This window comes from Synchiropus splendidus, chromosome 1 (assembly GCF_027744825.2).
Source record: "Synchiropus splendidus isolate RoL2022-P1 chromosome 1, RoL_Sspl_1.0, whole genome shotgun sequence".
Taxonomy (NCBI): Eukaryota; Metazoa; Chordata; class Actinopteri; order Syngnathiformes; family Callionymidae; genus Synchiropus; species Synchiropus splendidus.
Genome location: NC_071334.1, coordinates 20,750,092 through 20,772,241, shown reverse-complemented (window position 1 = coordinate 20,772,241; position 22,150 = coordinate 20,750,092). Strand labels below are relative to the sequence as shown.

General features: G+C 41.3%; 1 protein-coding gene across 21 annotated transcripts in view; it reads right to left on the bottom strand.

Annotated features, from left to right (window-relative positions):
* Positions 1 to 20,091, bottom strand: part of kif1aa (kinesin family member 1Aa) — a 33,979-nt gene extending 13,888 nt beyond the window's left edge. For 9 of the 21 annotated variants that reach the window (XM_053857676.1, XM_053857704.1, XM_053857732.1 and 6 more), the window contains exons 1-27: positions 19,814 to 20,091; positions 15,907 to 16,064; positions 10,233 to 10,306; positions 9,975 to 10,157; positions 9,836 to 9,901; positions 9,590 to 9,768; positions 9,409 to 9,520; positions 9,256 to 9,333; positions 9,123 to 9,188; positions 9,016 to 9,033; positions 8,859 to 8,937; positions 8,710 to 8,788; positions 8,469 to 8,611; positions 7,713 to 7,751; positions 6,530 to 6,732; positions 6,317 to 6,396; positions 6,002 to 6,077; positions 5,535 to 5,614; positions 5,235 to 5,341; positions 5,056 to 5,136; positions 4,797 to 4,977; positions 4,614 to 4,686; positions 4,345 to 4,435; positions 4,123 to 4,271; positions 3,845 to 4,023; positions 3,584 to 3,721; positions 963 to 1,274 (exon numbers count right to left, since the gene is read on the bottom strand). In XM_053857676.1, coding sequence (XP_053713651.1) covers positions 963 to 1,274; positions 3,584 to 3,721; positions 3,845 to 4,023; positions 4,123 to 4,271; positions 4,345 to 4,435; positions 4,614 to 4,686; positions 4,797 to 4,977; positions 5,056 to 5,136; positions 5,235 to 5,341; positions 5,535 to 5,614; positions 6,002 to 6,077; positions 6,317 to 6,396; positions 6,530 to 6,732; positions 7,713 to 7,751; positions 8,469 to 8,611; positions 8,710 to 8,788; positions 8,859 to 8,937; positions 9,016 to 9,033; positions 9,123 to 9,188; positions 9,256 to 9,333; positions 9,409 to 9,520; positions 9,590 to 9,768; positions 9,836 to 9,901; positions 9,975 to 10,157; positions 10,233 to 10,306; positions 15,907 to 16,012 — 2,972 coding nt within the window. In that variant the 5' untranslated portion in view covers positions 16,013 to 16,064; positions 19,814 to 20,091. The remainder of the gene's footprint in view (positions 1 to 962; positions 1,275 to 3,583; positions 3,722 to 3,844; positions 4,024 to 4,122; positions 4,272 to 4,344; positions 4,436 to 4,613; positions 4,687 to 4,796; positions 4,978 to 5,055; positions 5,137 to 5,234; positions 5,342 to 5,534; positions 5,615 to 6,001; positions 6,078 to 6,316; positions 6,397 to 6,529; positions 6,733 to 7,712; positions 7,752 to 8,468; positions 8,612 to 8,709; positions 8,789 to 8,858; positions 8,938 to 9,015; positions 9,034 to 9,122; positions 9,189 to 9,255; positions 9,334 to 9,408; positions 9,521 to 9,589; positions 9,769 to 9,835; positions 9,902 to 9,974; positions 10,158 to 10,232; positions 10,307 to 15,906; positions 16,065 to 19,813) is intronic. The other 12 variants (XM_053857792.1, XM_053857799.1, XM_053857807.1 and 9 more) reach the window with 4 other exon arrangements.
* Positions 20,092 to 22,150: the final 2,059 nt, after the last annotated feature.

Below are 22,150 nucleotides of genomic sequence, written 5' to 3'. Positions count from 1 at the left end.
ATGATCAACAATTGGCTTTGCAGATAATATTGCAGTTGTTATTCTGTAAGTTATAAATAAATTATGTTGTTGTGGAAGTTATCACACCTGAGTAGATCACTATCTAATGTGACAATCTTGCAGTCAAGGACCACTTTTTCACAAGCCAAACAGGGGAGGACACTGAAGGTGCGGCGTGTAGAAAGGGGAATGTTCATGACAAGATTGGTGAGGTGCAAAAAAAGGCATGCTCAGGACAAAAAGTTTGAACAAAACGCCCAGACTTGAACAATTCAATGGAACATAAAATCATCACAGGAAACATGGCTCAGCTTGAATAGAACAACTGCCAACAGCATCATACTTTAAATGCTCCACCAACTCATGACATCAAAACAAAAAGAGCACCACCGGAGTGAGACATCGGATCTCATGTCAGGCGGATTCAGTGAAAATTGACAAAAATAAATAAATATACATAAGTGCTCTGGCATGCCTAGAAGAGACTGCTGCAGTTGAAACCAGCTCTTTCATCTTGAGAGGCTCAGCTTTAAACATGGTCATGAATGTGAACTTCTTTAAAAGTGAGATTCTTAAGTGCTTAACTTTTAAGACATCACATGTAAACGCACTATCATGAGACAAGCTATCTGAATTGTCTAACTTAGTTAAACAGTTTACATTTGCATGTGAAGAAACAAGTGCACTTTGAAAACACATTGTGTCCTTGACATTCAATGAAGCTGACAATAATCAATATAAAGTCAAGAGGTATTAATTACTGGGTGAAAGGTGGGAAAGTGTGCGCATGTTTCACATTCTCGATCATCATTCACACCCACATACAACGGTGGTCAAATTGCAAGATCATGTCCCTTTCGTCTATTATATTTTCAGGACGATTTGTGAAATAAACAGCGATTGACTGTCTCACTGTGAAAGAGCTAGTTTCCTCCACCAGCGGCTCCTGAAACCTCACCAACCTTCCCACTACACTGAATAATGGTGAGCGGTCGTAAAAGGGATCCTGGCCTTCGCTGGAGCCACGGCAGCGTTCTCCCTCATCATCATCATCATCATCATCCTCATCATCCTCATCCTCATCATCATCTCTCTCAAGCTCCAAGCATGAGTCGTCCAAAAAGATATCATCCTCCAAGTCCTCCAACTCCTCCTCCTCCCCTCGACCCTCCTGGTGCGAGTCCGCCAGCTCAGTAATTTCAGAGTTGGACAGGGTCGGGGATGAGGTAGGGTCACTCATGTGCTCGCTCATGCATGTGTTGAAAATGGTGTTTCTGGTGCAGCCAGAGACATGAACACTAGGTTAGTATGGTTAGGTAGAAAGCACACAGTCAGAAAGGGAAGTACCATTCCAAACCATTTTCCATTCTGTTCTACCAGTATGAGAACTACAAGAAGAGGGAAAAGGCTACGCATGCTTCACTTATTACCAGTATACTACATGTAGAGTGTGTTTTTTAAATCTTGGCAAAACAATATTACCTCTTATTCTTCTATTCCATTTCCTGATCGAATCACAAATTCATGGTTGAATCTTATTATATTGTGTCCATTAAATGACTATGACTGAATAAACAGAGACCGTTTTAATTGATGTTGAACTTGTGATATACTATGGTTGATGCTGTGTACAGTACGGGATATTGCTCATACAGAAAAAGGTTTAAGAAGTACACAAGAGCGTCTCAGATATTCAGAAGGAAGAGTAACATGGAGGGCACAAATGAAATATTAATTGATTGAAGATGGAAGAAAGAAAATGAAGCAAAATGGAAGGAAGACGCAAGGGAAAGGTGAAATGACAAAAAAGCGGAGAAAAAAGGAAGGGAAGATTAGAGGGCATATCAAGCAAAAATAGGAATAACAAGGGCAAACAATGGTACAAAAGGAAAAAAAAATAAAACGTAATGTTTGGTGTAAGGGACAACAGGATTACTACTGGGCCATCTTGTCCTAATTGCTACGGGGCAGCATTGCAGTATTTAACAAAGTCCAGCTGCAAATATGAGGATGATTACTACTTTACTTTACTTTACTTTTCTTTACTTAGACGGACAATCTGAGCAGCATTTGTGGGGCCTTTTCTATCACAGATTTGGAATATACACATTCTGAAAAGAATATCTGACAGACTTAGTTGCACCGTGAATCCACAGCGGCGCATACTTGGAGCTGATGATTTACTGTGAATATAAGAACAAAATGAAAATACAATTGACCTGGGAATTAGCGTGAGACGCAGTAGAAGGCAGGCTTTTAGCTAGAAGGACGTCAGAGGCGTCCTGTGGATGCCCTGAACCGCAAAACATGAGAAACTGGACGCCCTGAATTTTCAGCAGGATGCCCTAAATTTCCGATCATTAGTACCTGTATATTGTTAGAAAGAATGAATTCTTATCTCGCATACATATATGAAAGAAGACGAACAAAAATGCAGAAGATACAGTAGCTTGCAGTAAGCGAAATAATCATAAAAATATGCTGCAAGGTCAATGTTCGCGGTTCTGCCATGAGCAATGATGCATAGCCATCATCATCATCATAATTCATAATTCAGCTTCAGATATGAGGAATAATACAGGAGTAATACACTATGGATGTTTAGAAGCAACTGCCTGATATCATAATACACTAGTTAGAGCAGTACCTTTACTTCCACCCAAACATTGGGTCATAACTGAAGCTTTTTGTGTCTTACCTTCATCTCTAACCATTTTCAAGCAACAACCTTTTGATATTGTTACATCAAAGTTGAATATTTCATTGAAAAAAACTGTGGCACATAAAGTGCTAAAAAGGTCTCTTGATGTAGTTATCATGTTTGGGAAGTCAAAGCTTCTGCCAGCTCACAAATGAAAATATTCTTGACAATATTGCAATAAATTAGGATTGCGAATGAACCACCAGAGGGAGCCTGAGCATGAGTGACACTCAGACTTCAGCGTCCCTTCCATTATGTTTTTCTCACCAACACCAGACTAGTACTCAAAGAAAAACTGAATTGAGCTGCAAAATGGCATTTGAAGATGCATTTTCAGACTAGAGGCTGATCCCATTTGCATGTTCAACTGCAGCTTAATGACATCAAAGGACGTGCAGTGTTATGTAAGAGTCACGCGTAGGACTCATCTGCAAGACAGCTTGAGTATGAGGGAGGGGGTGAGTGGAAGAAAGTGCTGACGATGAGTGGGAAGACTGAAAACGGGTCTTTTAATTAAAAAATAATCATAATCTAAGTCAATCACTGATGATTGTTAGTCACTGCAAGTCTGGGGTAAACTAAATAATGGTTAAGCGATAAAAAATAAACTCTGCTTTTCCAATGCCCATCATGCTCATGTCATGATAACAACATGTTCATAGCAGGAGGACATTTTGCTGAGTAAAATTACAACCCTGTGTCCTTGTCATGCACTCTTTCTGTGTTTTAACAGCAAACCGAGGAAGAGAGTCTACAATGTAACAGCCGACATAATGGAGTAGGTTGCATGCAACTTTGTTTGGATATTCCTCTGTTTGTTTAAGAGTGCTGATCTTTGACCCAGGTTTTATTAGTCCACCCTCTATTGTGTTCAATATTTACCTGCCGACGAGACGAAACCAGGGGAAGCGGTCGTAAAAGGGGTCGCCGCCTTTCATCACATTCTCACTTTCCTCTGCAGTGTTGCTGGGCACATCAGCAGCACGGTCATACATCTCCCTCATGAGATCTAGTCTTTGCCTGCAATAGAGCACAAATTATCTGGTCATTGTTTATGTTTATACTGACAGCATCTCTGCATTTCAAGTGACAAGATTTGTAGACCAGTGTCAGTATATGATAACTGGATGCCATTTTGCATACCTTAATTTTTCCAATGTCCAGTAGTGAGTGGCTCCATTTTTTAGATCCTGCACTTCCACAGCCACAATTGTACGAGGAAAGTGCCTTTTCTCTCTTTCTTCTACGGCCTCCGGTGGCAGCAGGTCAGGAGGAAGGGGCGAGTAAAGGGTGTCAGTCAGCAGCACGAACTGGAACTGAACCTGCCGAAAAACAACATTAATAGAGGTCAGTGAGTCCTTCAACAGTAGCTGATAAGCATTTAAGACAGTAAAAAAATTTTAGGTAGGAATATGTTGTACCTTCTTTTTCAACTCGACACTGATGGCATTGGCTTCCTTCAGGAAGATGGCATTGCCCCACAGCAGGTCACGAAGTGAGGTGAACTGATAACACCTCCATTTCCTGAAGCTCCACACGGCCAGTTCCCTTTCTTTCTCAGTCCATTGCACTGGAACGAAATGTAAAAACAAAGGTGAATATTTCAGTGACTATGATTTATATTTGTGTATTTAAGTCATTACCTTCTTCCTCAGGCTCATCCTCTTCATCGGGGACTTCTGGGTAACATCGGTCTACCTGCTTCTGAAGAGCCTCCAGCTTGCTCTCATAATCCTGTAAACAATAACAATCAGGATCGAGCTCTAATTCCAGCACAGAGATACTCTAACAACCATAAGTGCGGAGTTTATGTGTTATCACATCTTTTCTTTAGAACATATTTTCATACGTTTTAAAATACCAAAGTTTCGGACAGGACAACATTTCACAAATAGATTAAATATCTATCTACCAGTCTTTGCTGCTCTAGAAGGTTGTTGGCCTCCTCTCTTTCTTTGCGATACTGGTCCTCCAATTCCTGCAGCCTTGAAAACCAAACAAACAAAACAGATGATTAAATAATCTTTTTTTTATTTGTGTAAGCTACTTATTATGGTTAGTTTTCCATAATAAGTTAAGTTCTTTTCCAAAGTACCTCTGCTCCATTTCCTGTTTCATGTCAATCCCCTGTTTGTCCAGCAGCTCTCTCTGGGCAAAAGCCCAGTCCACAGGTTCAGAAGGTGTTTCAGCACAGGGGGTCCTCTCCCGCTCTGCTCTTGCCTGTACGGGATGGTTGAAGCGAAACACATGGCTCTTCCCCAGGATAATACGGTGTCCTGCAGATAAATAATAAAAATCAATTGAAATTATTTGAATTTTCACAACAAATTATAAAAAAGGAAGCCTTTAAGAACCTGATTTTAAAACAGTGGCTTCCGTCACTCTCTTTCCATTGACATACATCTCTGCTCCGTCACAAGGCTCCAGGACAACTGCTGCTTAGAAATAAAGAGAGCGACGTCAGAAATCAATTTCTGTCCATCACACTTCATTTAAAGGACTGCAAGTCATTTAACACAAATAAAACACTCACTCTCTCCTTGTGGCCCTGTAGAACTGGTGAAGGTGCAATGCTCATCCTTAATGAAGTGGCCACTTAGGACTATGTCCTGGCGGCTGCTGGCGTCTAAACGACCCACCCTGAAACAAACAAAAATTCATTCATTAATTCAATTGTGTCAAGACTTTTAAAAAAAAGCAATCAAGCGTGACTTGTCAGAGAACACTAGAGTCTGTATCAAGGAGACAAAGACAAAAAAATCTGATAATGTTCCTCCAATTAAACAATTGAAATAAACACCAGCATTTGGTAAGAAATAGTAAAATAACTCACCTGGTGATTCCATCTTTAATGTAGTAGAGAAGGCACTCGGACATCAGAGGATCCTCATTGAGGTTGACCAGATGTGGTGTCTGAAAAACAAGTAGTGTGTCCATAATGATGCAATATGAGTGCATCCCTCATCAATATTCTGGACAGACATCACTCAAAGGCTATAATGTGAAGTTCGGAAGTTCAAACCATGCTGGAAAATGATCTCTTGTGAACACCAACACTCGCCTTAAAGTCATTAGAAGTGACTCTAAAGTGAGCATTTGCACACCATTTGGAAGAAACAGCACCCAGAGAATAACAGCTTTAGCTTGTCAGACAAACCTCGTTGGGGGAAAACAGCCCGACTGTGTCGATAAACACAGGTTGGGGTTTTCGAGGATTATCGTTCGGCTTCAGAGTAGATCGACAAACAAATTAGTGAGTGATGGTGACACACATGTCAGAGAACAACAAGCGACACCCACCTTCTTCGGTGAGAACACACCAAGTGTTCCACCATCTTCTCGCATGGCGACGCCCATTTCTGCCAGTAAGGCCTCCCTGTGGATAATGGGATTGTAAAGTTAAATGCGTCAAGTGCTTGATAAAAAGCAGCACATGTCTGGCAGGCAAATACAGGTAAAATGAATGGAAGTTAAAGGATAGCAAATGGGTGAAATAATTCGCTCATCCTGCGTCATTTTCTCTCATATATTCATATATTTATATATATTAGATTCAATTCTATGACTTTTATTATAAAAGTGCTAATATTAATTTGTGAGTGAAACAAAACTCACCTTTCCATCCTGATGGCTTCTGTTCTGCGCAGTTTCTCTTCCCAGGTCTCGTTGAGCTCAGCAATGATTTTCTCAGTTTCCTGTCATGATCAATACTTGTGATATAACATAATGAGACCTCAAAAAAAACAATGTGCTGATATTTAATGCTCCACAAAGTTCTAAACTTTGTTAAAATTATTTATTGACAGACACATGAGCAACACTGTTTACCTTCAGCCTCTCGATGGCCTCCTCACTACCTGGGCTGAACATGATGCGGTCATGCAGGCTGGCGATCGATCCAGCACGGCTGGACAGGGCAGAGAGAGACGGAGAGGGACTCATCCCCGTCATGGCATTGGTCACTGTGGAGAGATCATCCCTTTGATTCACAGCTTGGGCTTTACTGTTATTGTTCTTGTAATCGGACAGGTCTGTCGGGGTCACAGTGAGAGGGGTGTGCACAGGAATCAAGGTCAGGATGGTTTATGATGGTGAATAAACACATGGGGAAAAGGGAGAATAGAGAGGGGAGAGAAAGACGATATGTGGCTTGAAACAAATCTAATAACAACAACAACAATAATTCTGAAGCGAGCCAGAGCACCAGCAGAAAACTGCGTGCAAAGTAAATGGATGCAAAACCAAAAGTCATGGCACTGCCAAAATACATGTCAGGCATGGGTCAGATGGATGGGGAGAGCTTAAAATGCATAAACCTTGAGATTTAAAAACTGAAAATATCACACAGTATAATGGTCATTTGTAAGAGTTACAATCTTCAGAAGGGACTTATAGTCCTAATCATGGAGGCACACTCAGCAGGCTTGCTGTTTTTCTTTTGCTGATGGTGGATTTAGAAAGTAAACATGAGTGTGGCTGCTGTCATGGCAACAAAAAGCAATAAGATGGAAACAACAGTATCACACCAATCCATCTGGACGTGACTGCTGCCAGCCAGGACACATTCTATTACATTGTCTTTCAGTTAATGAAAGCCTAACACACTGAGATAGCAGTAAGGTGGATGAGATTTATGATCTCACCAATGACTATGCTTTTTTCTTTAAGTGACTAGAAACGCATTGTCACCGTCTCACATTCACTGATTACTTCCCGTCATGCCGTCCACCAGGAGGCGAAAGAGGCAGACTGACCATAGAAATACAGGGCTGCAGTCCCTGCTGCCATGAATTATTTAACTTGGTGTCACCCACATCCCACATTTCTGTTAGGCCTTCATACATCAATGTCACTTGAAGTAAGTAAAAAAAGTAATGTGGAACCCATATAAACCAGCGTCTCGTGACAGATTCCACAGGAGGAAATGAACTGAAATGTTAAATCTAATGCAACAGTAAGCAGGAACGAAGCCAAGCTGCCAAAGAGCAAAAGCTATGAGCGGAAAACACACATTTCAAACCCTCTAACTCAGCTGCAGACCCCCGAAATGCTAGAAGAAAAGGAAAGTTGTAACAAGGAAGAGACAGAAGTGGAAGTCTTATGAGCACTTTCAGACAATTATGTGTACATAGACTTGAAAACTCAAATTACAAAACCCATTTCAAATAGATGAAATGATTTTTTTTTCGGATCTCAGAAAAAGTAAACTATTTAATTTATCACTCTTTGCATAAAAACAGTGTTATAAAACAAATCTATCCATAGCACTGAGTCATCTTTTTCAGACCAAAACCTGTCTATTTATCTCCAATCACTAGACGAGATTCCAGTGAAAATTTCAATACAAGGTCTCTCTCCTGACTCAGCAGTGCCCCGAAGGCTATAGAAGAAGAATTGCATTGCAAATATCATATTATCTAGATTATGCTATAAGAAAATCCTGGGGTCTGAGTGAATTTGTCCCGATAATTGGTTCTATCCACAGGCAGCATCTGGCCTTGAAAACATATGCTTTCACAAGACCTATAATCTGATATACTCTTTATTACATAGAAATCACATCCATCACTTAAATTAGTGTTTTGCACAAGTTAGCCTTCAGAAAAATGTAAAGTAATTCCATAAATGTTGTGTTCTAACAAGGAATTCAATTAATTCAATTCATTTACATTTCAATCACCTCAATGTTTCTTGTACATGTCAAGATAGAGACCTCAGTGGACACACTGCATTAACATATATGAAAACATAATAAGTGACTCCTTACTTTCAATAATGTCACCAAGGCCCTGGGCGTAAAGAAGGTCTTTCAAACGGGACACTTCCTCCTTCAGCTCACGCACCAGTCGATTGTTGGGATCCTCGTTGATAACGGCGTTGCAACGGATCTGTTTGGCACGGTCAGCGTATCTGTGTCCAGAAAGGAGATCACGTCATGAGCGCCAATAGCATTTAAAATGAGTGTTTATCAAAGTAAATACACCACACAATAAAAATTACATCTGAACCTGAGGGTGCTGAGGGTTTCATCATAGTTGATGTCTGCAGGACTCAAGGCAGCCACCATCGCTGTACGAGAATTCCCACCTGAGGAAATAAAATTCAAGGGATTAGATTGTATATTTACACCTAAAAAAACCCCATCTCGTATTCATACCCAAATTTTCTCTAAGCAGCCAGGTGAGAACTGAATCTCTGTAGGGGATAAAACTTTCTACCTTCTTCTTCTTTTTATTCTGTGTAAAATGAAAACAGATTGTGGGTCACTCACCGGATCAAATCACACATCAATATATTTTATCTACAGTAGTTACCTTATTTGGACCAGAGTCCTGGAAAGAAAGGATGAATAAATGTTTTAGGTCATTGATAATGGTACATGATTAAAGAAGGAATTTGTCAGTTTGTCTACTATTCTTACCACTTCTGCCAAAGCGGAGATGACTTTCCCCAGTGTGGTCAGTGATTTGTTAATATTAGCTCCTTCCTGTGACAGAAACAGTTTTCATTTGTCAGTCATTGGAAGTCCAAATTAAAACACAGAGAATCCTCACCTTGAGTCTCGTGCCTTTGGCTCCAGTGGAATCTGCCCTCTCACTCCCAGCTAAATCCACCAAACTAATTTTGCTGACCTAAGAAAAAGAATGCACTATTAATGAGACTGGATTTTTCACAAACATTTTGCTTTGATTTGTTTGCAGTTTTACCTTCTCAGAGGTATTATCAGTTTCAGCATCATGTCGTTTCTGTGTGAATATGATGTTAAAAACGGCATGTGAACGGCTGCTGGTCTCATTCATGTTGGTCGCAGCCACCGTCCTGAACATAAAGTGATCATTATAGTGCATAAAAAATTAATTACATTTCCATTTAAGTCATAATGAGAACCTGGCTTTGTTTCCGGAGTCCATCAGGTCCTGAATGTCATTGTAGGAGGTGACAGCCAGCTTGGACAAGTCCTCCACATACGGACCCATCAGAGGATGCTCTCTCACACGCAGGTTTCCTTTGTTTTTGGGGTTTAGCAGGTCACGCACACGCTCACAATAGATCTCCATATAGCTCACCTGGTTGATCACAAACAGAAGTAAACCACTTGAACAAGCACTGTTTATTCCATAGGCCAATGCTTACCTCTACAGAGTAAGACATGCTGTTGTCTGTGTTGTCATTGATTTTCGTAAAAAGGTCTTCACACAGCTATAGAAGGAAAAAGACTGTGTGACTCCAAATTTTTCATTATTCCATCACAGTTATTCAATGAACACCCTACCAAAGGAATGATTCCTTGTTGGTCTTTAACATCCTGTTTGCCCATCATGGTGTAAGACTTGCCAGCACCTGTCTGACCGTACGCAAAGATACAGACGTTGTACCCTTCGAATGCGTGCAGCAGCATCTCTTCTCCAATGTCTTTGTACACAAGCATCTGAGAGGCGTAGTTGACATCCTCCGGCTGTACAGAGAAATAAATAATCACCACGTGAAACATTCTAGCTCTATAAATAATCAGTGAAGGAAGAACAACTACCGAAGTATGGGACCAGTAGGAGTAATCAAAGTTGAAGCTCTTGTTGTCTTTGGCCTGTTTTGGGTTGATGATGGCTGAAAGAGGAAAAAAAGGGAGTTGAGTGAGAGGACACTTAAGCTAAGCACAGTGGGGTATTGCAAACAATGAACAGTAAAAATCCCAAAGTAAATGTGCATGATTTCAGTTCACTTTTTATGCTTGTTTTTAACTAGCAATTCTGAAGGCTATGTTTTCTTTTAGTTTGTAACTTGTCATTCATTCGTCCATTCGAATATTATAACAGTGTTTTACATCAATTTATTCTTCTGCACAAGCCAAGACATATCTTTTGTCTCAATTAACCAAAAACAATAACTACAAATACATGTATCTTGTGCATTGCATTCCTACTGAATCTGTACAATGCGAACATACTTTTTGATTGATAGAAATGGCAAGTGTGTGTCTTTGATGAACTGAAGTGCAGTGTGAAAAAGAAATGAAAAGTAGAATAGCTGTCAGCACTAAACATGTTTTAGTTATTGAAATATCAATGGTAGCAATGCACTCAAAGGGACAGCAGGTGGCAGTAACATAGACAAACCGAAAAGTAAAAGGAAATTAAAAGAAGCCTTTGTCGTGATGTTGTGGTATTGACTCCACAATTTTACAAACCTCACATCTTGTGAGCAAACACATCTAGCACACATTTTAAGTAAATAAAAAACAGCTCATCTTCGAGGGTCATCAATCCACCCTCCGATCTTCTCATGTAAATAGTCCAAGTCAAAAGTCATTTTTGGCTCTGAAGGCCCTTCTGGGAATTTCAGGCACCTGTCTCTGCTCTCCAAGGCTTCAAGCAGGGATAAGAAAGGGTCCAACTCGAGTACATTTTGTCCAGGAAAACTTAGAAAAATAGTTGAATAGTTGTCTTCGATGCACACGTTTTGTAAATTTAGATTAGAATAATTGAGAGAAGCTTAAAAATAATGACAAACACTCCTTCACCAGTCTGAATACGCTGAGACTCTTTGAAGGGTGGCAAGCCCAAGAGGAAGCTGTTATGGTTGAATTGTTGTCTGGAGAATTAAGCCACAAAAAAGCTCCATCCCTCCTCCCAGAGCTTGAGTCAAAAATTGGCTGCTAATGCAGACCTAGTCGATAACAGAGGAAAGGCTATGGACTAAGTACAACTTCAAGTAAACCTTTCATCTTTCATCAATATGTTTTGGTCAAACATACGTTAATGTGGTCAACACTGGTTTAAAGGTACAATCCGATTCCTCACTGACACTGATGGCAGTGTTTACAGGATGTTGTGACTCATGCAGTCTGGAAACTTGCCAAACATGGAAACGGATTATCTCTCCTTTGGTTTGCATGTAGTGAAAAAGCTCATCCACTCTCCCACTCCAGAGCAAGCTGACAGCAGCAGAGCTGTTGTATGTGTTTCCCACAGTAACTTGATGTGCTACTTGACAATCTGATTAGCAAAGCAGGCCTAAATCTTTTCAACCACCTGTGTACGTCTGTTGTTGTATCACGGAGGTTATTGCGGGAATTATCATCATTATAATAAATCATGACGGATAGTCGCTGCAATATTATATAAACGGAGCACACTCAACGGCATTAAGCCAGATTGTTTTTCCAAAGAGTTCATTGTGATTGCTTGAGGAAATTGAAGCTTTGCCATCCCGAAGTTTGATTGCATCTGAATGTGGCTGGAAGATAGGGCTGAACGAAAAGGACAAAATTGTCACGTTCACACTCTGTGCCCTTATTCTTTGTCTGTTCTGCATGCTTTTATTTTTGTTAACCCCCTGTAGTTTCCTTTTCCTTTGTCACATCCAGCTTGATGGCAGCGCAGCTGGAGCTCACCTTCCGAGCTCCAGATTGCTGGCTGCTAGATGGTCACCTCGTGTCATTCGGTAACTCTTCCACGACTTAACATTCCTTGTTGTATTCCTGAGTTTTCTAGATTTTTGTGCGTGCCTCAATTTCTCTTCAGCCGCTTTCTTAGTTCCGTTTTCTCCTCCTTGCTCCGCTTCTGTTCCCGTCTCCCTAAATGTCTAAGTTTGACAGCGTGCGAGTGTTTTAAGCTCACTTCTCATTTGACGTTTGTCTTAATCTTTTTTCCTTCGTGTGAGTTTGAGTGTTTCTCCTCCGCGTAGCGCTTTCAGTCGATCTGGACCTTGTGAGTTATTATCCGAGCGTTTTTGTGTTCTCCCTGGTTTTGAAGGTTGACAGTGATTCACCTCTCTTTTGTTGCAGATTTTTCCCTAGTCCCTCTGTGTATATTCCGGTTCGTGTTTTGACTCCGGCGGCTTCAGTTCCTGTCTTCGTCGTCTATTTATTGTGAATTTTGTATTAAATGTATTAATTTATTATCTTTGTCCGTGCTTTGTGTCAGCCTGCAATCATCTGCACCTGGGTCACTTCTTAGACAATTACAACAAATTTCCTATCGATTTACATGTAAGATATCTCAATGTTGATGCAATACTGTATGACTTAAAGTTTAATTAAATACACATCATTTCAAAAAAAAAAAAACATTTGGATGTCTGCCACAGGTTTGCTTCAGCTGTTGATCAACTGCAAGCAGGAAATGACCTTGATTGGTAGCTGTATTCTGAAGGGCAAGCTATGTTCCCACACAGGAGTGTGGGGAATTGGGATCATTGATTTAGCAATGTCGTGACATTATCTTGGGATATCTATCAGGATATCTTCATATCCCAATATTGATATGGTATATTATTCAGCCCTACTGAAAGTTGGGCTTGGCAAATTGTAGAGATATCGAAGCTGTTACAAGGACAAAAAAAACAACTAATAAACCTGATGTAGGACTGCATGACGCCTTCCAATTCTGATGGATACTCATACATTTTTGATACATTCCTGTGCTTTTTACACTTGCACTGCTTGCATTGAAACAACGTATGTTTCGATACAGCAACTGGCTTTGGTCGGTAATTACACAAATAAGATATAGTGGAACTGACAGTAATTACAAACTGAAATGGCGACATCATGCACGCACTGTAGGATGCGATAGCATTCAAAATCAAAAGTTAAAATTGTCTCACTAAAAAAAGAAAAATTTAATTTATTGCACAAGAAAACACAGAAGTCAGAAACTACATGTCGTGGTAGGCTTCCTGTTCCAATATTAATACCCATACAATAAATACTAATGAGTGCACAAACTAATACTGCTTAGTGTAAAGTAAAGTAAGTAAAGTGCGAAACATAAAACAGAATAGAATGACCTGTACGTAAACTGTACAAACAAAAAGAGAAACATTGTAGCAATTGGGGAATGCTGATCCTGTGGTAAATTATTTTTTCCTTAAAAATGACCTCAGTGATTTGTAAATGGATCTAAAATGACATTCAAAAACAATAAAATCCAACACAATACTCTTGAACTCAATAACTTTTGGACGCCTTCACAGTAATGTCCCATGATATAACCAACACTGTCAGTCGTCATCAGGTGACTGTAGTATGACGTGAAGAGAAGGGACCATGTAAAACTAGTAGAACAATCGTAATGTTAACAGCGACAGAGATGCTCTTGCTGGCCCGGTCTGCACACAATTTCCTGTTTACCTCAAGCTACTAGGTCTTCAGACTTGAGTGTGATTGTTACGGGTGAGCTGCCTCAGTCAATAGGAGAGGAAATGCAACTGTGTCAGCAGGTCTGCCAGTCGGGACATAAACCCACTGACAAAGCATGCTATTTTTAGATCAAGTTCAACACGGTTGAGCAGATCTGTGAGATAAACTTGTATTCACGGTAATGGCTAAAGATAAACTCACCAAAAATAACAGACAACCACAGAAGCCCTGAATTATAGAGGCAATGGATCAATTCTTAAATAAGCAGCTTTTTGTAGCTCTACCAGAGTGATGGAACACTCAGACAACAGCATACAACAACAGCACCACATTCCATCTTCAACCTGCGTCCTGCATCCTAATCGGTCTCGGGTCAGTCAAGAGGATCTCTCAAACAAGTTCTCTGCAGCTTGGCTCCTTTGTGGGAGCAGGGCTGTGGAGTTCTGGCGAATACAAAGGAGAGAAAGAGTAGCATAGACAAGCAGCCAGAATGCCCTCCTTCCCCAGAGCCCAAAAAGACAAGGATGCATTCATACCCAGCCTCTCAAACTCCTCCAGACAAGCCAATGGTCTTTCTAGCCCTCAGTCACCTCTTATCCTACAATCCACATCCAGGCCAGCTCTGAGGAGAACAATCTTGTCTGCAGTATGCTCCGCACACAAATAGAGGTCCATTTATCGCAATTGTGGGGAGTATGATAACGACACATTATATATGTTTCAGCGAGCAGACTGAATTTGAAAACACAGATAGATGAGGAATGTATTTCGGATTTCCCATTGCTTTAAAATCAAGCACTCTAACTGAACTAAAGCAATAACTCTCATAGTTATGAGAGAACGTCAGTTGCAATAAATAGTTTTTGACAAATGACAAAGCAGTTATGACGATCGGGTTCTCCGTGGGCTCATAACCGGGAACGCTCTCTCAAGTTCCTTCAGCAATTCAGACACAGATGGCAAATCCGAGCCGCTAGGAATATGAACTTAAGCATAGCACTACTATGATTACAATATTATCTATTGACACACTTTTTTAAAAGTACAGCTCCAACAGATTATCACAAAAAGATTCCACATTTTGAGGCCCACGACAAGAAAAGCTTATTTATCAAATAAAAACATATTTATCTTCAACCTCAGTAATTCATTCACTGTTAAAGACACTACCTTCACTAATGCACGAAAAAAATATTTGAAATGAACAAATTTGAGTTCAGGCATATATTTTAATATTAGATAACAGGTTCGGTCAGAACATCAAAAGTCAAATAAATCACACGGTTTAAGAAAGCAACCGTACGAATGACAAGCGCAAGGAGTCGCTAGGGAGACTAAATTAGGCCACAGAGTAAATATTTCAACAAGACTCATCTATTATTGACCAATGGCTCTACCTAGCGAACTAGACAACAGATCAAGTGTCTTTCCAGTCTCTTTCCAGAGTTCTAACTCTGAATGGATGAGCTGAGCTCCATTGGCCACAGTATTTGACGATTATGATGTTTTCGGATGACTTCTTAACCCTCCACATCACTTAATGGAGCAGTTTTGTGATTAAGCTTTTCATGTTTGTTTTGTCTCCCGAGATTGTTCTTTCACCATGACAAAAATTGTAAGTAAGTTAAATAAGGTTTCTGCAAAGCCAGCACATCAGCAAAAAAAGTTAATATGAAATAATACACATCATTTTTTTCTGAGTTGGAAGCATCAAGAACTAACAAGGCTGGTTTTTCAAAACAGCATCAGATTCAGTGATGCCTCCTCCATTTGAAATCACACTTGAGATTGTATTCGTACCACATACAGTCAGGGTCATCTACAGACAGTCAGACAGTTAATGTACGTGTTTTACCTCTGCTGCTCGAATGTAGATTTAGCAGTGAGTATCAGGCAAAGGTTCAATGTACCACAACTCTACTTGCATATGAGCCTTCTTGTAGAAAATTTTGGTTGTCAGTTCAGGACGTGCGCACTAGTTTGTGAAAGTCACCTACAGCCCCACGTCAACACACGTGACAGGCTTATCTTATAATGTAATGTAATAAAAAAAAACACTACTTACTGGTTGTATTCCCAGACATCTGAATGATGCACTTGCTTTCTTTTCCAATCTCCCTGGAATTGAAGGGGCGGACCCTAACCGCTACCTTCACTGAAGCTCCTGCCATGATGCTGTACTTGTAGCACCTCGGACAATTCCCCGGTGATGTGCCTGGAGGCCTGGAAGACAAAAGTGGAGTTTAAAATGTGACTTTCTACATGCTGTGATTGACAAAATACTTATTTGATTGTGACTGCATTCAACGTGATGTTGGAGTGAGTTAGTCATTAGGTGTGCAGGACAATCGGATACATACACAGATATGGCTATTCAAAAGAATCATTAGTCATTCAGCAAACTTCACTGGAGTATGATGCATTTGTCAACAGTCCTGAGGTCACCAGTCAAGCAGTTGTGGTTGACATTACAACACTATGATGAGACACGTTAATGACATGTTACCGAAATGTCAAGTACAATTTTGAACAAAAATCCAGAACTCTAACACCCTCGAAAAAAGCCGGAAAAACAACGTCCACAGACCGATCAGCTGACCCACGACGTGCTTTGTTATTGTGTATAACGCAGCCTCTGTACGCAGACGTGTCCCGTTAGCTACATTTACTGACCGTTTTTTCTTCATATTGAGGTGTAAAACCTTTCCTGTCTCTGCAGTGGACCGTGGTAGAGTGTCACAGGGGAGGTGCTCGCTCTCCACACCTCCGAGGCTGGAGCGCGCACTCCAGAGTTTGATGTCTTGTTGTGGGCTGGAGCTGGGACAGGGATGAGGCGAGTCTCGGACAGAGCGTTACTTGGCTTAGTACTTTGTCACAGCCAAACTGCACAGAAGCGCACATTCAGAGCTGGACACGCACCGGGCACCTCTTCACTTCTGGAGAGATGTCACTCACTCGGCAACCCCTCCCACATGCAGCGGCCACACACATAGAGGAACAGCGCACCTGCAGCAGACACTCTACATTCACTCCTACAAAAGACTATTTTAAGGCTTGGAACGCATTATTTCTTTTTCCATTCATTGTAATGGAAAAAATTGATTCAGATTTCGAACAAATCGCTTCTCGAACGGCCTTCTGGAATGGATTATGGTTGAGAACCGCGGTGCCACTGTACTTTAGAGCAAGAAGTCTGTGTAACTTCAATATTTAGTAAAAAATATCAATAACCAAACAATGATTGAAGTGAATCCCTTTGTTTGACCAGCATTGCCAGTCATCAGGCAAAGGTCAACTAAGGTCATGTCATGCCAGTCAAACAGTTTTCGGTTGCAGTATCGTCAAAATAAATGAAATAAAACCACTGAAAAGTCAAGGAAGATTAGGCTTTCACCACCTTTGAATTTTGAATTACTTATCAAAAATATCTCCCTCAAATCAGGCAAAGTAAGTCATGCATATTTCAAGCGAGTGGACTTATGAAGAGCCCAAGAAAATTCTAGCCTTGTCTGCCAAGACATAATTAAAATGTAGAGAAAATTTTGGAATTCAACTTTTGTACAGCTGTCATTCTTTTATAAAGTGCAGAAGCGCTGCTAAATTGAGTCACCTTTTTATTGATTCCAGCTCAGCATCTGCTTAATCATGCGCGCACATCTAAATTGAGTCATGTGAGCTCTGTTCCAGTTTTCATACATTTTAGTTTATGAGTTTAATTCAACACCAGGGAAGTGAGTTTTTGTAGCAACATGAAAGGAGCCTGCATGGTCAGCTACATGGAGGCTAGATAATGAAGTTGTCACAAAAGAAGTGCAGCAGCAGCTAAATGTCATGCTGTTGTTGTAGTTTGCAGCAGCATTGGAACAAGTCTGAAACCCACTGTCTGGGCGTACATGTTCACCACGTTATCTGAGAATGCCAGTCACAATGCGTATTAAAAGCTTCACATTAGCAGACCAATATACACTCCCACTGTGGCCTTAATGTTTCCTGGCACGCAGCATGAGCAAGCGTGACTCATCAATGACAAACATTTAATAATAATGTCACAATCGATATGTTGACCAGATAGTAACAACAGTATCAGTAACAACAGCCGCCCTCCTGCCTCTGAGTTAAAAGGTAATACATTAAAGTTTACGTGTTTTATCAGCTCCACTTCAGAGGAACTGCCTTTTAGATACTGCACTTCTCTCAAAATGCACCCAAAGATATTACTCCCTTTTATCTTTATTTTTCAATCATTAGCAAGGGAATTGATTTCTCATTTAGGGTCTTTAAACTGGTGATGCATCTTCAGGTCGTGGCAGTTCAGTGACGGATTATCCCTTTCCCCAGCTCATCAGCCATCAAAGACTAGGACATTATTCAAGAACCATGTTATCTCTTCACCTTGTCGTAAGCATGAACAGCGAGCCGCTGACCAGATGGACTTCACCGGGAAATCATCCAAAAGAGGGTTTCCTTATCAGATGCCCAAACCACTGAGGAACCTCTGCTCTGAGTCTCTGTCAAATAACCAAGCTCCTCACAGAAAATGATATATTCATCTGGATCCAAGGAGATCTATTTCAGCCGCTTGACCCTGAATTATGTCCAAGATTAAAAGTTGGAACCTAAGTAGACGTAAGCATGAGCAGCCTTACCAGCGAACTCCATTTTGGTCATAACAGAGCAGCAGGCAACCTCTGTGGGTTACCTCATGCCGTTGTCTTTCTTGGGTGAACAGGAACTGCATCAGTTAACCTCTCCATTTAAGAATTAAATTAGCATCCAGTCAAAATCCAAGGCTAAAGATTCCCACAGAGATTACCCTTATCTTGGTGATGAAAGTGGCAGACCAATGAGACCAACAGGACACCATGATTGCGAAGAAACAGGAATGAAATCTGCTGGTCCACAAATGACATGCCCACCTCCCAAGGCAAGGCTTCCACATTCAACCTATGATAACCAAAGAAAGGGCTGATGACACAGCACAAGCCTGATAGCATTTCAATAGGGGGTGGGGCAGGGCTGTTTAATGTTACTAAATAGAAAAACACAAGCTCAACAAAGAATGAAAAAACACGAATACAATATTGAATATCAAGCATGAATTAAACCCCCCTTAAGCTCCCCTTAACCGGTCACTGGGAGGTTGAGCCGATCCCTTCAACTCAGGGTAAGCAGGAGGGGTTGCTATCTACAGGTGGGCAATCCATGCAAGAAGATAGATGATCACCCACACAATCAAACAACAGTTCAGTGTCACCAGTCAATCTCTGTATTCTTTAAACAAGTGCGGAAAGTCAGGCAAGCGCAGGACGGCCATGCAAAATTGCACAGAAAGGACACACATTCACTCCAAACCCAGCCAGTCGGGGTTGGATGCATGGAACACCCTGGACCGATCACATTAAACATACACCCAAGCCCACACTGACAATTGTTCATATAAAACAAATATGCTAAAAGCATATTTAAAACGAACACTCCCCGATATTTCAGCATCCCAGCCCATCTTGTGGCCTCAGCCTCCCATCTGATGATGCAGCTCAGCTGGGCGGCCTCCATTTTCCAAAAGGTGCTGATGTGTACTCCTCGGTGACGTCATTTCTACGCAAGTTTATCGTGGATACATACTCATCTAGCAGGTTAGCCTAGCTTCATTGACAGCAATGTCAAACACGACAGGTCAAAGTGTAGACGTTTCACTGAGACTAACAAAGATGTTTAGTCTGTAAAACCCTGTGTTTGAATCATATGTTTTGAATCCCACCGAACGGCTCCCACAAACGTCCTGGGTGCTCCATTTATTCCCCGAAATATTTCAATAAAATGAATGACAATGTCATTATACACGCCTCCGAGTTTGGCTGTTTATGTATTTTTAATCGTGCGTTTCAATGACCGCACCCTGAGCTCCTCTCGTCCCAGGAGACGGAGACGCCGAGTAATTCATGGCGACGTTTAAAAGAAGAAAACCTCACCAGTGAAGTGTCTTTCACTGATTCACCGACAGGTTCTCAGGCTCGTCCGCCTCCCCTCGTCTCCGCCAGCTTTCGGCTCCTCTCGGCTAACAGCTGCCTCTCGCCATGAACACTGAACGAAGAGGATGACGACGCGGGGGTCCACCCGTCCCTGCTCTCTCCCGGCCGGAGGGAAGGAGAGCGCGCGGCTTCCAGACGGTCTAGTCACAGTCCGAGTCGGTCAAAATGGCTCTGTTGTCTCCGAGTCCTGGGAAGGATGCTCGAGTTCCACTGAGCCGCTGACGTCATGGCGGAGGGCGGTGACAGCATCGATGCAGTGGAGGAGAGAGGGGGAGGAGGGAGCGGTGTAAGGAGGGGATACAGCATCTCAGATATTATTGCTATAGAGCATCATCGGCGAGCAAAAATCGAGCGGATGAAATGCATCTAGGATCACCGAAGTGTAATTCTATTGGAATCCAATGTTTCGCTTAGGCCATAAAGCTTCACACAATTCAGCCAGATGTTTGGAATAAGGTTTCAAAACTCTAGTACCTCAGCATCAGGAGATGCCCAGAAAAACAAAAAACTGGACTTGATGGTAAAACTCCTAGTCGTTTAAATAGAAGAAAAAGAATGGTTTTCTATTGAGAGAGAAGCGTGGACCACTTCCCTGCAATGGCTGCCCTGGTGACCTGACCTCAGGTCAGCGGACCAGACTGGAAGAACAGATGGATGGATGGGTTTCCCATGATGACAGGAGAGATTGGCCAACATCTTCAGCTGGATCAGTGCTGAATCTGAGGTCGAGAAACGCTGAGGAGTCACTGGGAAGAGCTGAGTCATACAGCGTTTCATTCTACAATTAATGTCAACATCAACGATTATATATGATTGGGAGACGTTCACACACAAGTGCCATATGTTGATGCTGCAGTTACCAAAAAGCAAACCACTCATTTATTCATGTAATTGACAACTGTTGCGAACTCATCGCTGCACCTTTGACTGGAGGTGAACCTTTATTCAGTATAACTTGAATTTCTTATTTCACTATTGACTCATTTCCCTGTCTTTTGTCATTGGTCTGGATCAGACCAGGGTGATGTGAAGCATGATAATGTCGGCGTGTCCTTGCTAGTGACCTGCTGTGGACACTTAGTGCGGTCATGTGATAAGATTGAGATCAATAAATCTCTTCACCATCAGCTTCCTGAGAGCTGCAGGATGTTTCATGACATCAGTTTCTGTCCGAGTGCACGTATGAGTCACTCACCACTGAGTCATTAACACTATGAACCAGCAGGCCACAAAAGTCTCAGCCTAGCATTTTGTTGAAAGGGTTCATTTTGACATGTTACTGAGTCCTGGCACGTGCTGATGATGATAACAAGAACTCTCTGATCACTGGTGGGCTACTCAAGTTTCAGCCAGATAGACACACAATTGCTTTGCACCTTCCTCTGCACACACACACACATGCACATGTACATGTTAACACACTATATCTCCCCTTCCCCCTGTCATTTAATACAGTTATTTCAAACATTAAATGTAAGGGATGAATATTGCAGAAGCACAGATTTTCTTGAATCACATAACAGATTAAGGAGATGACATCATTCTCATGACTCACTCATGTGTGTTCAAGACGGGGCAGCGCCCCCCTCCCAGTTCCAAATTACATTAGGGTGATGTGGAACTTGAATTTGCTGGAGTCAAGACAATAGTAGGGCTCTATGTTGTTTTGCAAAATCACCAAGCCCTTTCCTTTCCTGTCTAAATTCAGTTGCACAGGAACCTGAATAATTTATGGATGAGCAGTTGCAGTCGGCCTAGTATGACAGACTTGCTTTCTTAAAGACAGGCTTTTGGTGTGTGTCCATGTGAACAGCAATGCAGTCACCTCATTCAGAGCCAAATGAACAGATGAGGCACATAGAGCAGAGCAGTTCATCACCTGGCTTGTCTGTAGAAAAGGCTGAACAAAAGAACTTTAATTGTAAAAAAAACAAAAAAAAAAAAAAAACAGCCTTTCAAGAAATAAAAGATAATCATATATTGAGAAAGAATGTGCACATTTATTTCAGTATTCAAATGCCCTACAGCCTAGTCACACTGGCCACTGCTCTTTGTTTGGAGTTACAATGCATAAATTCTACTCTTCACCTTCGAGCCCAGATCAAAATGCCAGTCACACTCAGGATTTTATCCTGAAAGAACAAATGTACACCTGCTTTACCATATTTCATCCCTGTATTTGTGAATAGTGATGAATTTACTTTTTTGATCGGCATGTATATCATGAATTTCTTGAAGGCCACATGATGCCACATGATGGGTTTTGGATGTGCTTTT